The sequence below is a fragment of the Paramisgurnus dabryanus genome, chromosome 16, assembly GCF_030506205.2.
Source record: "Paramisgurnus dabryanus chromosome 16, PD_genome_1.1, whole genome shotgun sequence".
NCBI lineage: Eukaryota > Metazoa > Chordata > Actinopteri > Cypriniformes > Cobitidae > Paramisgurnus > Paramisgurnus dabryanus.
The window spans coordinates 32,547,837-32,565,972 of record NC_133352.1 but is presented as its reverse complement, the minus strand read 5'-3'; the positions used below and the strand labels follow the sequence as shown (position 1 = coordinate 32,565,972).

At 38.4% G+C, this 18,136-nt stretch overlaps 1 protein-coding gene across 2 annotated transcripts; it reads left to right on the top strand.

The window, feature by feature from the left end:
• The first annotated feature begins 912 nt into the window (after positions 1-912).
• Positions 913-16,884, top strand: cxxc5b (CXXC finger protein 5b). 2 transcript variants are annotated; one of them, XM_065275252.2, is made up of 3 exons: positions 913-1,234; positions 3,595-4,585; positions 15,115-16,884. In XM_065275252.2, the coding sequence occupies exons 2-3, from the start codon at positions 3,770-3,772 to the stop codon at positions 15,157-15,159; spliced, it is 861 nt and encodes a 286-aa protein (XP_065131324.1). In that variant the 5' UTR covers positions 913-1,234; positions 3,595-3,769; the 3' UTR covers positions 15,160-16,884. The 2 variants fall into 2 exon arrangements, with proteins under 2 accessions (XP_065131324.1, XP_065131325.1); XM_065275253.2 differs by having other exon boundaries at positions 914-1,234; positions 15,118-16,884.
• Positions 16,885-18,136: the final 1,252 nt, after the last annotated feature.

The window sequence follows — 18,136 nt, the reverse complement described above, 5'->3', positions numbered from 1 at the left end:
CTGCGATTGGGAAGGAGCCCGAAACGGAGGAAAATTTCTGCCGCCCTGGCGGTGTCACTTCCCCACACTTCAGCTGGCCGACTGCCAAACGCGCAGGACGCTCGCAAGAGGTGGAGTGGACTCGCGAGGCGACGAGGAGGAGCGTCCACGAGCGACCGGACTTACGGACAAATGGATACGCGTACAAAAAAAAATGTTATTCTGTGACTGTAATGCACTAAGCACGGAGAATTATGGTAAAGCCCCATTCACTTTTACTTTTGGACAGAATAATTGCGTCATCGTCTATTTTAATGACGTAGAGAAACTGTTGGAATAACAATTAAAAATGCATTAATGCAAGTAAATATACTAGAATATTTTTAAATGAAAATATGCCTGATTACTTAATAAAATAAACAATTATGGTTTATAATAATTAATTAAATATTTAAATAATATTTAATTGCCTAATCATGTTATTATTTGATTGTTGTGTAATTCTCTTTGGGTATTTACCTTTTCACAATTAAATATTCACACGTTACCAAATGACGTAAACGCGTAATGCATTATGGGGCAAACTTGATCAATAAAACTTTATTGTTTTATACGACATTTATTTAACTTAAATCAAATATGTAGTTATGGCTACTCAAAAAAATCGTTATTTTAATATTTTGCATTTTTGCATAATATTTTGGCTTATACTATTTCCCATACATAAATGTTTACTTTGCATATTAAAATAATCAATCAGCATCGGGTTTCCAAGAAAACATGAATGTGCAAAAGTTCGCTTATACAAATCAATCATGCGCTCGGAGAAAAAAAATACGAGCTCAGCCATTAACATCAGAGTCAACAATGGGCTGAGACTCCAGCCCTCTCCATAAGAAGTGCTCTCAAAACTATACTTCATTCATTATTCCATTCTCATATGCACAGAGAGAGAGAGAGAGAGAGAGAGGGGAAGAGAGCACCTATTACATCCTCTCCCATTCATGCGCCCCTCTTTAACCACTTAGGTTTATTTATTTTTTCCGCCACGGAAAGTCCACTTCGGTTTTTGTGTGAAGCTCCAAAAATCTATGAAATGTGTTTGCATGTTCGTCTCCGGGAGCGAGGATGTGGAGGTGGGATAGAGAGACGCGAGAGGTTGGAGGAGCCCACGCGCTCGCTTTCGGACAAAGTGCGTTCTGCCCGTATCTGCCGGTGTTTGTTGAAGGAAAACAGCGAGTATAATTCTGTTCAGGTAAGCTTGTCTTTATATTTGTGATCACTGTCTCTTCTAGCTCTTTTATTTTTATATAAATCTGCGCAGAGCGTGAGAGCGCCGGACCGCTCGGACAGGCGTAAACGCGCCCCTCGGCTCGCCAGCGCGTCGGTCGGTAGGTGGAAATGAAAAGCAGCCTGTGTTTGCACATATGCAATTTGCTAATATGTTAGTGAGGGCAATCTTACGACTTCTTACAGGGCTGCTCAAAGTTACAATGACATTCACGCAAGACGAATAAGTTGGCACTGAAATAACAAGGGAATGTCCGTTAATTTAACCATCGCGACGTGTTGGCGCATACCGAGTGTTGTCACCATAGACACCTCGGTCGAGATCAGACAAAAGGCTTTCTGTTTTACTGTCAAATGATCGGCATTAGATCTGCTTGACATTTTGCCCGTAGTCGGACATGCATTAGATGCATCGATGCAACTTTGGCACGGGTAACCAAATGGGCGCACTGAATAGTTTACGCATTTACGCGTATTTGTTTCTGCCCGCCGTCAGTTGTTTGGCTGTAGCGTTGTCAATGTAAACATACTATTATGGCATTTTATGTTTTTATCGATCGTCAGCATGCCGCTGTGGGATACACAGCGTGGGAATATTTGAATCGTTTCAGGATTACTCGTGGAGACGCTTAAGCATGCATGCGCATTATATATTCATTTGATTATTAATCAATCGAGTTGCATGGAAACTTTTTGCGCGCGGTGCATATTTGTTTTTTAAATCTTTGAATCGTTTTAAAGGGTAGCATATATATATGGATTTAATCCAGGTCTGTGGTTGATGAGAGGAAGAGATGAATGGGTCTAATTGACGCGATTGTTTGACTGAAACGAGCTGACACGTAGCTCTTGATAAGCAGCTCATCTCGTTTGGGTAGAGTTGGGCTGTTTGTGCACGTTTGGCTATTGTTCCCTGGTGATGTCCAGAGCTCTGTGGGCTACGGCGCGCTATTGTCCCTCTGGCTCGCCGCAATACCGGACACAGCAATTTCCAACGCATTGAGTCTCATTTATGTTTAACTGGCGCCTGGCGCATTGGACACGAGGCAATTCAGAATTATGATCTACACAGGCGTTCAAACTGTTGCTAGGAAGTTATTTATCTGCAAGTCAGGTCAATCATTTACTGGATTGAGACAGTTTTTGTCATGCATATGAAAGCTACCTGTCTCCAATAAGTTTGTACCATAATTATGCCTCTTGCTATAATATGTATATCTTGTCTTTAGATAACAGACAGACCACACTGTAAAAACATATTAGTCAAGTAACCTTAAAAAATCTTTATTAAATATGTATGTAACACGTTTATGAGTCAGTTAACCTAAATACATTAGCTCATATCAATAAAGTTAGAGGAATTAGAATAAGGCCAACATTAAACTCCCCAATTATTAAGATTTTCACATAAACAATATGTATGTTTTCATTAACAGATTTGAAAAATTCACTCCTGAAAGTTATTTTCCTTCTCTTTTTTTAATTATTACTGATAGCATGCAGTACTAAGGATTTGCACCTAATTGAAATGTAAAGTGCATGACGTCTGTGTGTGCGTGCATGCACACGTACGACTGAGTTCGCACCTTGACATCCTGATTTCACTCTCGGCTCACCCCAGGAGCTTTGCGCCTGAGCTCACGACGCGGCTTCGTGATAGAACAGACCGCCCGTGGACCCTGATAGAGGTTCCTCACTAAAAAGCAATTGCTGTCACGGGAACAGGTTTTGGCACGTAAAGGTTATGAAATAAAACAATTTAACTGACTCAAACGTCCAGTTGGATGTCTAAACAAAATCTTTTCTTTAACCTTCTGAGTCATTTATAACCATTTCGGTTCTGTGCGAGAACATGGAGCAAGGCATTATTGTCATTAAAGCAGATATCTAATACAGATAATGTTTTCTGAGACATCACGATGGGTCAAATGAGGCCACCGTGAGCAGCAGATTATCTGTCACTGTGAACTCTCGCATCAGCACAGCCACACGGGCTACACGCACCATTATTTTCAAAGCATTAGTTTGGTTATAAACAGTTTTAGGCAGTTAGGGACACTGTGCGATGCTTTGCCACTGCAGCGTGATGCTAATTTATTTTGCGCCTGACAGGGTTAGAAAGCTACGAGGTGAGACAGACGTGACGCGTTTCTCCAGCGCTCTCCAGGTCTGGGTGACACACTTATAAAACGTTCGGCCTCACCGGATGAATCATGAATCTAATCAAACCCATCTTGCTTTATTTTTCCCTTTCCTTTCTGACTTTCACCACCTTTCTGTGCGAGATATCTTTCTATCTCTTTCCTCTATCTTTTGGATTCTCAGACCATTGCAGCAAACGGATCTGTGAGATGTTCCTGATGCAGGAATAGTGTGGACTGCAGCTCCAGCGGGCTCATTCTCCAGCTGTGCATGCGTCAGTCTCGTCTTGGCAGCACTGCAATTCTATCTCCTGTTCATCCACACCTTCGTCATCTCCCTCCCCCTCACGCTGTGGCCCATGTCTGCCAGCGGAGGGTCCATGGAGGGAAGTCGAGCTATTGAGGATGATGAGGCGCAGGACAGCTGCTGTGGGGATGAAGAGCCGTCTCCTGTGGTCGAGCGAAGAAACCGAAGCGGCATCATCAGTGCTCCGCTCAGCAAGAGTCTGAAACGCTCGCGGGCTCTCTCACAGTACATTGCGACCTGCTCTGCCGCTGCCGTCGCAAACGCTAACAGACTCGCCCAGAGCTCTATGGTGGCGACGGGTGTGAAAACACACCCCACGAGTGGCCAGCACAGAGCACAGGTAGGGTACGCCAAAGTGGACCGTAGTGCTCTAGTGTCCGGTCTTCTGGACTCTCCAAGCGGCCTTCATCTCGCCCAGGCCGCTGAGCTCCTGCGGCGGGCGGGCATGCTTCTTCCTGTCAGCGATGCGTCAAATGTAAATGTAGGAGGGGACATGGAGACGGTCTCTGCCTCTGATTCGCTGGCCAGCGTGATGGACTTCCCATTGCTTGGCAACGGTGGATTGGGCAGCAGCTTTCCGTATCACCCGGGGCTTTTTATCATGACGCCGGCGGGCGTGTTTCTCGCAGACGGAGCGCTTTCCCACGCGACGGGGGCGACGGAACACCAACAAACGCAGAGCGAGATTTCGTCGGCCATCGGCGCCAACGGAAAGAAGAAACGAAAGCGATGTGGCCTGTGTCAGCCCTGCAGACGCAGGATTAACTGCGAACAGTGCAGCAGTTGCCGCAACCGGAAAACCGGCCATCAGATCTGCAAGTTCCGCAAGTGTGAAGAGCTCAAAAAGAAACCTTCTGGTGGGCTGGAGGTAAGATGATGTGCAGTAAATTCACAAAAATTATAGCTGAACATGAGCCAGATTCAAACCCTGAGTCACTAGTATGAGCACCCAGCTCAATCCATCACAACACGTGAGCTTATCACCAAACCAAACAAAACCTGGGATGCATTGATTTTTGGTGCACTAATGTCATTTCCTGTCTGTTTCCTGTGCCTTCTATCTTTGAAGGGTTTGTTTGCCCCCAAAAATGTCAAATCTGTCATCATTTAAACATCCTCAAGTACCTATAAATATTTATTTGTTCTGCTGAACACAAAGGAAAATTTTCATTAAACAGTAAGCAGGAGCACCACTGACTTCCATAGTAGAATGAAAAATACTATGGAAGTCAATGGTGCTCCAAAACTGTTCGGTTACAAACATTTCTTAAAATATTTTTGTGTTCAGCAGAACAAAAAAATATACAGATTTTTTATACAGAACATCATTTTCGGGCGAACTACACCTTTAAAAAAATAAAACATAATTCAGTGCCAACTCTTCATTCAGACTTACAATTTATATAAAAGGTTTTACAAACAATCTACAAAAATGTGTTCAATTTTTGTTTCAAAAGTGTGTGTGTATATCAACATTACTCATCCCGACAAATTGGCAAACTAAATATAATTCTACGTACACCATATTTTTCTTTTATCAATCTTTAACAATAGTAAATAAAACGGTAGCTTTTATCCCACAATTATTAAAAAAATATTTTTGTGCTACCCATCTTTAAGACAATGTAACTTGAAATGTTTCTGCATTGTTTTCAGCTCAGTTCAGTTTTGGGAAAATAAGTTGTGAGTTGATGTAAGCTAGTTAGGGTTTGTGACAGTGGTGTCATGAGAAGATAAGGTCTAGTTGATTACAGGGAAAGTGCACTGTAAAAAAATGCAGCAACTTGGTTTGCAAGTCAATTTAACCTATTTTTTTAAGTTTTGGCATGTGATAAGTTGACATTACTTATAAAATCAAGTTGAAATTGTTAATTTTTTTTAAGGTAAACTAACATAAAATATATGTTGATTTGACAAAAATGCTGGGTTGATTTTTTTAGTCGTTTGTTTTAGTCGATGTTCTTCAGGTAATGTTTCCCTTCACTGCCCTCTGTTAGATGCTTTAATCATCTAATGATTAGATGATGAGAAGTGTCAGTAACACATTTACTCAAGCTGGATGAATGCAATGAATATCAAATGTTTAACTAATACTGTGCCCCAACCAGGCACACTGTGACAAGATTTATGCATCAAGTAAATGTTCTGGATTTTGGACCCATATTTCACTATGGGTGGGGCTTCACAGCATAACAAGGGAGTGGTTACAGAATACTAACACTGTAAAAAAAATGTGCTGCCTTAAAACTTTTTGTTAAATCAATTCAGATTTATAAGTCATGTCAACAGAAATTAGTTGTCACAACTTATAAAATGTAGTTGAGAAAAGTCAACTTAAATTTATAAGTTATAACAACTCACCTGTAGTTATAACAACTCATCTCTAGTCAAGATAAATAATAGTAAGTTAAAAGGACTTGTAAATCCGAGTTGATTCAACAAAAAATTTTAAGGCAGCAAAGTATTTTTTACATTGAACTTATGCTGCCTACTAAACTGAAACAATAGTAACTGAAATTGTAGCCATCATTCCACAATTATTTGAAATAGGATTGCGCACAACCTTATTATTTTGGGTGTTTTGCCATAATACCTTTGATATTTTTGGGTTCGAACCCATGACTTTTTCTGCTGCTAACACAATACCACTGAGCTAAACACGAACATTAACCCCTTACCATTCCCGAAAAAGGCTAAAAAAAAACGCCTAAAAAGGACACAAATTGTACCTTCTGTGTTGATTGTATCTTAATACGGTTTACATAATTCGAATCAGAAGAATTTCAGCTTTCCAAAAATATGTGACATGTTTAGCATTTTGTTTTTGAGTTGTTGTATCTGATGAAGTTTTCTGTCAAATAATGTAGTGTCCCTCCCATGGTACATTGGAATGGGTTATTTTATTTCCATTTTGTGTCATTTTTATTTTGTGTAAAAAATTATTTTCTTATACAATTAATTAGAAACTATGAATATGAACTGAATATTACTTGCAATTTAGGATCTCAAATGCAAAAACCACATCAGTCAAAAAATGTCATAATGATATTGACCGAATGCTCTCGGTGCGTATTATACATTCGTCAAATACTTTCGTTTAAAATCAGCTTAGTCCTGACCTCGAGCCATTAAGAAATAATGTTTTGTTGGTAGAATCCATTAAGAGGTTCATGGTCAAGTCATACCCAAAAATTTTCTCTAAATATTGTAAATTTGTTACTTTTTAAAGCTCTTCTGATTTTTATTGCCTCCCTAAGATAAATTGCTTTATTGTTTTTTTCACTGTTGTAAGTTGCTGTAGATAAAATGTCTGCTAAATGACTAAATGTAAATCTCAATGTAAATGTCAAAGGTCACCTGTGTATTCAATAAACACAGAAAATTCACAAACTATATAGTTTATTACAGGAATAGTATAAATAGCATGGTAAAATAAACTACCGTAATAAATTGCATCAACAACAAAAAAACGTACTGCTACAAAATCTACATGCTGTGTATTAAACATCAAATCTGCAATCCGTAACTTTTGCCTTTCTATCGTCATCTCCGTTTGAAACATAAAATTGCAGGTTACTTTAGGTATTATTTTTGTTTGTCGAAAACAAAACAACATGACACCTCAACTTAATAATTGTGATTATAAGCGTACCATTTTAAATTGCGGTAAGGTAAAGAGAACGTTTTTGTTACCTGCCCAATAGGGGAGAGCGGGGCACAACCTAATTCTTTTTGGTTTTGGCTCAATCATTCAAAATATATTTGAATTTGATTCATTATATTTTTACACAAGCAACACACACATCTCTGCTACAAACGAACATTTGAAGTTTGTTTCTAGTACTTCCCATTCTTGGACAATTACACCAAACGTGACAGAAGTGCAAACGTTACAACTTACCCCATAGGTGGGGTTCATTGTAACAGGCAGGGGGTTAGTTGTAACACTTGCTAAAAATTAAGTTTGAAGGCAAATTTTTCAATACTATTTTGTCTGTATACTTGAAGTGGATATTGTTTATGTATCTGTGTATAATAGTAGCACTATTGTGACAATTTTTTTATATATGTGACGCAGTCTGTAAAAACCGTACTACAGTTTCAAAATCAAATTCTGAGATAATGAGCATCAAAGTCTGATTTTAGCCATTCATTTCATTATGATTTCAATCTTTGACGTGACCTTATTCAATTAATATTAAAGATATAAACAAAAATAAATTTGACACATGATTTTTGATAAGACAGGCACATTTATTTTGTTGGCAGCCAGCAATCATTCGTGTGTAGCCTATTTAAAACAACGGCAAGAATTAAGCTAACGTTAGCGGTTTTCATATAGTAAGTGCTGAGGGGTTAGTTGTAACACAGCGTTACAATTAACCCCACTGGGTAAAAATATTTTCAAACCTACCAAAAAAGTTGCTAAGAGCTGCAGACATATTTCAAAACAATGCTATGTATTAGTCAACAAGACACTGATTAATATGACATAGCATTGGATTTGGTATCTTACACACCCAACTTAGTAACCGAAAAAAACATATGATAAAAAAAAATTTGCTTGCATGCCACCAAAACACTCGTTCATCAATAACTCTCTGGAAAAACATTATACATTTACAATAATCGTCTTTTGGCAGCGTGAAAAAAATACCGGAAAACCAAAACGCTCAACCCTGTGCAACAATGTAAACAGTCCGTGTTACAACTAACCCTGCGTTAGTTTTTGCCCTGCACACCCTACTTCATATTTGTTATTTTTAACTAAAATATTCTAAATTGGAGCTTTAACTACATTCAAAATGGCTGTGTCATAAAATGTTCCCTAGCTGTCACTTGGGGTACCCAAATTTCCAAAAAGTACATGTTTGCACCTAAAGTTATACATATTAGGTACAAACTGTTACGAGAGCGTGCATGCATAATATTATACATATCTGTACCTAAATGGTACATATTAAGACGTAATCAAATGGTACTGCCCCAGTGTCAACTTGGGACCATTTTTTGGCCATTTGTCATGCATCATGTTACGTCTGATTAGGAAACAATGCAAGACGTGCACATTGGGACAGGTAATAACCTTAATTTGTAAATGCACACGTGGGACCTCTTTATTGTTTTTTTTTTTGTCAGAGTAAAGCCGTTTCAGTGTGTTTATATGAATGAGTTTGTTTTCATGCACGTTTAAACGCATGCATGTGAACCCTGTGCGAGCGGCTGCCCTGTGATGTCCATCTGGCCTTTGCGCCTGTCATCTGGAGTGCCAGGTGTCCGTATATCCCAGAACCCCTGACGGTCTCATCCTCCAGGGAGCCCTGACTGCATGTGTGTGTCCGCCGGAAGAGTCAAACACAAATCATTATAGACTGTACGTGTCTATGTTTTGAATACTGACCAGCCCGTATCTGATCAGACATTCTGCAGCGAGCGGTTGGAGGCAGTCATGGAGGTGTTGCTGTGTGCTGGAGCTTAGAGAGGTTTAGTGCGTGTATATTTATCTGCGAAGTCCAAGGGCGCAAATAAACTACATGCAGATATGTAAAATGCTTTTTCCTCAGCAAGCTTGATTTCACACTTTGTCACGTTTTGAAATGCCTGAGTGTCGTTTATAACGTGACACGAATGCACGCCGCATTCTTAGCATTGCTGCGAGGGGCGTTACAGCGAACTGTTTTTAACAGTCAACGTCTTGCATAAAACCGTGATTCACACTTTTACAAAATTGAAGAAATCGTTTAGTATTTTATTTCACATTTTTTCACAGGACGACAAAGCAGTCTGTCATGATAGAACCACGGTTTGAGAATTTTGGCTTTAAGTTAGACTTTCGACATGTTTTAGCTAACTGCCTGAAAAATATCACATCTAGTTTAATGGCACATTGTACATTTAATGGAAACTTCATTGCCCTCTTAAGTACAGAGGGTTGTTGCGGCCTCTGTAATGCAAGAATGCGTGTTTAGCATGTACAATGAGACCACACGCTTGCAATGCAATTGCCAAGCATCTGCATGTGCATACTTGTATGTTTCTTACCCCAGAAGGTTTCTTTTTGATACCCTGTCAGAAAGAGTGTGTTCATGAATTTGTGTTTAGATTTTTATATATTTAAATGTGTTTTTGAATTAATTCTTATGTGCGTACACCACTATGTGTGTGCAGGCATTTACTGGCCATCGGGACAACCAGGAGATTTCCAGTGGACATGTTAAAAAGTTATTAAATATAATTATATTGCTGTATTAGTCAAACTTTTTGCATCTTTAAAGCTAACGCAAGCTGCAAGACTGACAGGAAAACAAGCTTGTTGATTGCATGGTGTGTGCATGTCGCACTGGCTAATCAGAATCAAGTTATTAAAAACAGTGGCTGCGTTTGACTTCATGCAGCGATGCGCAGACTGATCAACTTATGACATCAGTGTACCGAGAACAATTCGAAATCTGTCCTCTTGCGGTACCTAGCGCTGCGAGGGCGCTGTTCATCGACAGCAATATACTGAAGCCTACTGACAAAATCGTACATAATCGTTGAAGTAATAACAAAGAAATGGAGCAAAATACAAAGCAAAGTACTGGAGGCAAAGAACTCCAAATGTTTGAAAATTTATAATTTTTCTCGGACCGTTGGCAAAAACTAGTTTAAAGTAACATGCTAAAGCCCTTATAAGTAAAAATAAAAATGTGTTGTTTTTTATTCATTGCATATTGACATTTTTCATAGAGCTGTCTAACGATTAGTCGCGACTAATCGCTTAGCAGAATAAAAGTTTTTGTTTACATATTAAATGTGTATAATATATATATATATATATATGCACACACATGCATGTAAATATTTAAAAAATATTTGCATGTATACAAACATTTGTATATTTACATATAATTTATATCATATATAAATATTTATTATATCAATATATATATTTCCTTAAAATTATACATACATGTGTTAATGTACACACAATATTTGTTGATGTACTGTGTATAATAATTATGTAAACAAAAACTTTTATTCTGCAAACGAATAGTCGTGACTAATCATTAGGCAGCCCTAATTTTTCATACAAAACAACAAATAGGCTTTGGAAATGAAATAGGCCTACCACAATTCGCAAAAGGCCTTAAAAAATCTTACTTGTTCTTTATTAGCCTACTATCAAGTGCCAGCAGATTCAATATTTGATTCATTTAAATTAATAAATTATAACATTTGCTTCTTATTCTTCTATTGATGTTCTTAATATAAGTTTAATGAAAGAAAAACTTAAAGTACATTAACAAAGAAGCTTTTATTTACAATTAAATCTGCTTCATGTTTTAATTCTTGGCTCTTTGTTTATCAATTTTTTTTTTGATAGTTAACGGATCAATACATTGCATAGCAAACTTTCTTATTAATTTATTTGTAATTTTGTGTGTTTGTGCAAATGCACTGGGCAGGGTCTGGATGAAGTCCAGACGATTTTTTGTGTGTGTGTTGTGGGCTTTATTGACAGTACGCCTTGTCTAGTTGAATCAGGCATGGAGGACATATGGAGTATAAAGAGCCTTTATTGATAGGTCATAGGCAGTGGTGTTGAGGGTATATTGACTTTTGATGCATAAGCGTGTGTGTGTTTTGGATGGCCAAATGTCGTCTCATACAGTATCTAGCGACTTTCATGTTTCGAATCAGTTTAGGTGCGTGCTTCGTGTAAATCGGTACATTTTGGACAAGATTTGTTATAATGTACTCCACAGTCACAAGACATCTGTGTGGTGGTCATTATCTCGGAAAGTCCCTGATAGCTGCGGGTGTGGGCGTGGCTTTGAACAGTGCCTGTCAGGCCCCGCCCCCTTCATCCTGTAGCGGAATCTCAGACTCGCAGCCAGACGGTCAAAGTATTTTAGGAACATGTGTATCAGTGTCTGTGTATGTGTGAGAGCCAAAGACGGATTGAAGCATACTAACAAATGACTAGACTTAAATAGACTTGAATAGGACACTTCAAAGCAAACATAACTATAACTCATAATTTAACTAAAGAGATTAAATTTATGCACAAGCAACCAAGTTTGTGTACTGCTTGTTGTAATTTTTGTGTATAGTAGAGAGATAGAAGTGAGGATGAAGGGTTAAAAAATAACCTCCAAAATGATTCTTGTGAGTGTTCGTGTGTGTGTATCAGAAAAAGGAAAAAAAAGCATGTGTGTGTGTGTCTGTCCATGCATTCGTGGTCTGTCTGATTGGCCATGTGGATGGGCCCGGAGCCCATCTGTGTTGGCTTGTCTAAGGGGTCGATGAGGGAGAAAGGGGTCCGGGTGTGTGTGTGTACAAACGCCAAAGCCCTGTCAGAGAGTAATGAGAGTGGGAGAGAGTGTTTGGGAAATAGAGAGAGGGTTAGGTCACGTAAGGTGAAGTCAATGCCTGTGCACGTTACCTCATGACGAACAGAACGCACCCCTCCCTTTTCTGCCTCAGTCCCACTTCTTTCGTTATGAGGCCTGGAAGTCTTCCCAGGAAATGTTGCCGTTGTCTCCGATCTCCAAAAGTCCCACGGCCACAGACTCCCCCTACCCAGTCCCAAAGCAGGCTGGGAAAAAATCTGCCATGTGTACCACTGCGGTATCACAGCCCTTTACGGACTTAGTATTTCTGGCTCTGCAGTGGGAGAGGTGGCGGAGAGAGAGATGGCAACGAATAAGGTCTAGAGATGTGGAGAAAGAGAGAGAGATTCCAGTTTAATGTTGGTCTTTTAATCAGAGGCACTGGTGTTGGATCTCAATCTGGAAACGTTCATTTCCATTACAAGTGGGGAAAATGATATTTCAAAATATTGCAGTTGATACATCATATTCTCACACCAAGAATCAACTAGGGGTGTTTTTTTACATAAATGTTTTGGGTAGTCAGAGCAAAACATTGATTCAATGTCCTGTTATCTGTAACAAGTGGTTTGAAATAAGGATGCATAGCGATTAATCGCGATTAATTTATAGCAGAATAAAAGTTTTTGTTTAAATCATATATGTGTGTGTGTGTGTGTGTGTGTGTGTGTGTGTGTGTGTGTGTGTGTGAACTGTGTATAATAACTTTGTATAGATAATAGCATTTACATACACATGCATGTATATATTTAAGAAATGTTTACATGTGTATATACATTTGTACATTTATGTATAATTTATATTATATATAAATACTTAATATATAAATATATTTATTTTCTTAAATAATATGTGCATGTGTGCATATTTATATATACTACTACATATTTAAATACTTTTATTCTGCTATAGTTTAATCTCGATTATGCATCCCTAGTTCGAAACAAAACTAAATCGCACAAAACTAGAAAATCCTAAATGCTTTTGTTAGAATTTCCAAAGGTGTGCAAAAAGCCGGATGTAACATGGTGATGTGCATGCATCCTGTTCCTATGCATGTCAAAATAAACAGCATCAACGATTATTATATTTTTATTTATTATTTTTTATGAATTAATTGTTATTAAAGCTCAGCTCAGATGCAAAACCTGTTAAGTGCGACTGGCATGATTTCTTGTGAATTAGCATTTTTTTATCAGACTTTTTATGGATTCTGCCTAAAAACGAATTTCTGTGTTTTTTCGTGATCGTATAACGAATTCCTGTTTTCGTGTGATTATCACGTATTGGTTACTCAACTGCTTTTTCCTATTTTCAAACCATTGTTGCTTCGGTTTAGGGTTAGATTTGGTGCTTGCATTAGAATGTCACTTTAAGTATTGGTTTATACTATTTTTCTGATTTCTTTTTTATATGTCGCCTGGCGTTAGGGTTAGAGTTGGGTTTGGGTAGGGATGTCATTTTATTCAATTCAATTTTATTTATATAGCGCTTTTCACAATAAGTAATTGTTTCAAAGCAGCTTTACATTAGTAGAAGCAAAGAAAAGCACAGAAAATTGACAGATAGCACAACATAATACACGATAGCAAAGCAGGTAAATTTGCTGCGGCTATGAATCAACATTATAAGCGAGCGTATTACTAATGTAACATATAGGAGAGGGTGCTAAGTTAAGCCCAAGAAGGCTGCCTCCCCGGGTTGAAACCCCCCCCTAGGAGAAAAAACCCTGACTTTTTAGCCGGGGAAATAAAAAAGTCCTAGGAGGGAAAACCCTTGGGAGATATATATATTTAGATATACATTGAAACGGATAAGGAGATTAAGCGGGTTCTGCCGTTATGTAAATCTAACCCTAAAACGTATGGCAATGGTAAAAAAATAGGACAAAACAGTTGAGTAATCAATCCGTGATAATCACACGAAAACAGGAATTCGTTATACCATCACGAAAAACTTGGATATTCGTCATAGTATCACAAAAAATAATAAAAAAATGTACGTGACTATATAATGAAATTTCATGAGACTGGGCTATTCTGAATGTCCTGAGGGCGGGATTAGCTGATTTGACGCAAACGTATTTGAAGAACGTATATGTGTCGAGAGCTTTCAGTTTATACCATCATCTCATTTTTGACGGAGATGGTGTTTAGCTGCTTTTGCATGTTTTTTGCAATTGTTTTTTATTAATTTATTGTATTATTAATTATACAACATCACACCGTTGCATCAATTGCAGTTCAGGATGCAAAAATGACATTAAATCAAATTATTTGGATTGGGGCTGAAACTAACAATTATTTTCATAATCGATTAATTGGGCGATTATTATTCTTTTTTCCGATTAATCGGCTAATAAGATAAAAACAAAAATATTACTCAGACTTTAATGTACATGCGTTGTTACAGTAATAAAGACCTGGATTTTTCCCGTACTTGAAAACAGATGCATAGTTTGAGGTTTAATACTATTTTTCTAAAATCCATACATCAATTAAACAAATACAAACTCACTTATATTAAAGGACGAAATAAACCTTTATTAACCAGAGTTCGTTTGCGCTTTTGTTTCTGTTATTGTCCTGTCAAGGTTGCCAGATCTGTGTAACAAAACCAGCCCAAATTAGTCCAAAAACATCTCGAATACTATTCCCAGCCCAAATCCTTCCATCTCTTATCCACGGAAAAGCATCAACCTGCCAAAACGGCTTAAAAGTAGCCCAATTCAGAACTCTGTCGATTTTTATTGATTATTTGTTGCAGACCTACTTTAAATGTTAACATATATTTTCTCAAAACTTGCGCATACAGAACAACCTGTTCTGCATCTTGTTCATTTGTCAGCAAGTTTATGTACTAGCATTGACAATTCATCAATCTCAAGCTTTAGTGATGTTCTTATATATGGGGTCATTTTCTTACTACTCCAATGTTGTGTTGTTTTTCCTCAAATAATCAATGACTAAAGCTGTTTTCTCGTTTCCTTTTCCTCCTCCTCTGTCCTTCCTGTCTCTCCAAGAAGGTCATGCTGCCAACTGGAGCTCCATTCCGGTGGTTTCCGTAGGGCAACTGGACCCTGCCCCCAACTTCCATCCCATAATGAAGGACTACCAGCGGACAGCAATGGCACTCGGAGCGCTTAGGGCTCGTAACACTGGGTGCAAACAAACAGATAAAACAAATGAAGAGCACTGTTTGAGAATGAACGTCGCGAACCAAAAATAAACAGTGAATGGCCAAACGTCATTCCGTCTTTTCTCTGTTCCACTTCGGAACCGTCTTGAGTTCTTCTTCGGAATCTTGCCCTTTATTGGATGCTCTGGAACTATTTACCGCCAAATGGAAAATGGACAATCATTTTTATTTGTGTGTTTAGTGGTTTTGTTTGTCCATGTGTGGAGAAATGCCGTAATTTCGTTTAGAGAATGTATTCCCAAGGGTCTGTTTTAAAGCTTGTGATAATTAAGGAGCACTATTGTAATTTAGCACAGTGGTTCTTACTGACTGCCTCAATGTTACGATTGCCTTTTTATGTTAAGGGTTTGTTTTTCGATTCATCATACAGTTTTCAAGACGCTCCATATTTGATACAAAAACAACCATAAACAACAACAATTTAATGTAGCATCCCTTACCCAAAACCGCTTGTAAGGTCCTTTCGGGATTTGTTGTTTTGGTTGTTTGTTTTACATGCTGTACAAGCGGAATATTTGTTTTTTTTTATCTCTACTGAGGCCTGCTGGAATTGGAGGGTGGGTGAAACCAATTTGAATATTTACACCAGCTAATGGTGTATCTGTGTACCAGCTATTTGTAGTACCTGCCTCCTTTTTGTGTAGCCTTACAAGATAGGTAAAATGAAAACTAGTGGGAATCAAACGGTGCATATAGACCAGAACTCAAAAACATTAAGGAAATGATCAATGTGTTCTCACAATATTTCGAGGACGTTTTTACTTTATTAACCTGATGACAATGGCCTGAAAAGTTCTCTTTAACCTTTGAAAATATTTAAGGCCCTTTCACATGACTCATGTCAACATTTCTCAATACCCTGAACTCTTTGGAGCGAAGCGCTACGCTGCATGTGTTAACTCGCTGTGCGCAGGTCAAGCATTGTACTGCGGCACTCAGCAATTCAAGATCAAACAATTTCAACTTTGACCCCAATTTACCACCAAACATTCATTGCACGGTTGATGATACTCCACAATTTGCATCAAGTATCATTATGCAGTGGAAGAAAGATTGCTTGACACCAAGAGACGGTAATGTTTCGATAACGCGTGCACTACAAGTTTGTTTTTGCAATGAATCAAAGTCATACAAAATGACTTTTTCTGTTTTAAGTGAAACGTTATCACTTCAGTTTGCTTTAATTTAATCACTTTCATAACACAAATCTGCAAAGGTTTCCATGCAGAAGTCAAACAAAAATGTTGAAGCTGTGAGTCATGTGAAAGGGACTTAAGGTCATCCATATAACATGGAGGCTATGTAATTGTCATTTGGTGTTTATTTTTCATTTGGAAATTCTACTGAACAGGTCTGCCCCACTTCGAATACTAATCTCAGTTGATTCAAAGGATAGAAATGCACAGTAACAAAACTCATCATATCATTCGAGACAGAATACTGCAACAGCAGGCCATTCCTATGCCATGTGGGGGCCAAATTTATTGGTCTGCATAAACAAATGCATGTGTTTGTGTCCAAAGCCAACCCGTTCATAGGTCTTGGCATCCTCAATTTAATAAACAGAGGTGCAAACCAAACAGTTCTTGATGTTTATATGTGTCATATGTTCATTTGCGTGCTAACTTTAAAATGTTTTTTTATTTTTATTATCTTCACAATAGTATAGCTTTACAAAAATAATAATAATAATTTATATAATGTGGAAGTTGCTCATCATGACATTTGGTAAGTTCAAATCCATGTTAACTATTGCTCTTACCTGCTCTTAAAGGGGACATATCATGAAAATCAGACTTTTTCCATGTTTACGTGCTATGATTGGGTCCCCAGTGCTTCCATCAACCTAAAAAATATTAAAAAGATCAACCTAGTAACTTGGTTTTGGTAAACCATTCTTTGCAAGCATGTGAAAAAATTAGTCATTGAAATTTGGCTCCCCTTGTGATGTCAGAAGGGGATCTTATTATAACAATAACGCCCCTTAATCTGCACTATCCAACCATGACACTGCCATTTAGTGCAGAGAGAGAAAATAATTTACAGCACAATTGATTTTCAATTTCAACAAACCACCATTATGGCGATTAGCGTTTGCAGGTCATCAGCTTATTTTGGTTTTGCTCACACCTATAAAGTGGCATTTTAATATGTTATCTAAATTATCTGAGATATTTTCAGCTAAAACTTCACTAATGTGCTCTGCGGACATCAACTATTTATTTTACATCTTTAAAAATCTTGTGAAATGTCCTCTTTAATACAAACTACTAACTAAGGAAGTTCTGCATTGTAACCCGTAGCAGACGCCTAGCATCCACCCTGAAACCCCAAAGCAAGCACACTTACCCCTCACCCGTCACATAGCAATGCCCTGGCAACCACCCACCCAAGCATCACCTCAGTATTTTTACAGACAGGTACCACTCACGTTTTTCGAGAAACTGTACAAATCTGTTTTATATGCTGTTTACAATTTTACTGAGGTGAAATCAGTGCGCGCTCAAAACGGCCCTCTGACTGAATCGTGTGCGTGCGCGCATATGTGTCACGAGTGGGCTAAACCAATGAGCTGCGCGTGATATTTTTGTCCGTGGTGTAGGAGTGAATGAGGCTGTGAAAGCTTTTTTCGTTTGCAGGCCGCGTCTGTGACTGTCTCACTCCACGCGGCCGTCACTCCGATGAGAGCGAGCCAGAGGGAAGCGAGGAAGCGCATGCGCAGAGGTGGGATGTGCGTACAGGGGTTAGCGAAGCGTGTGTTCTGCTCACTCTATGTAGTTACTGCCCAGGTGCACGTGCACGGCCATCACAAGTGATTAACGCTATGCATTTGTGTATCTGAATCT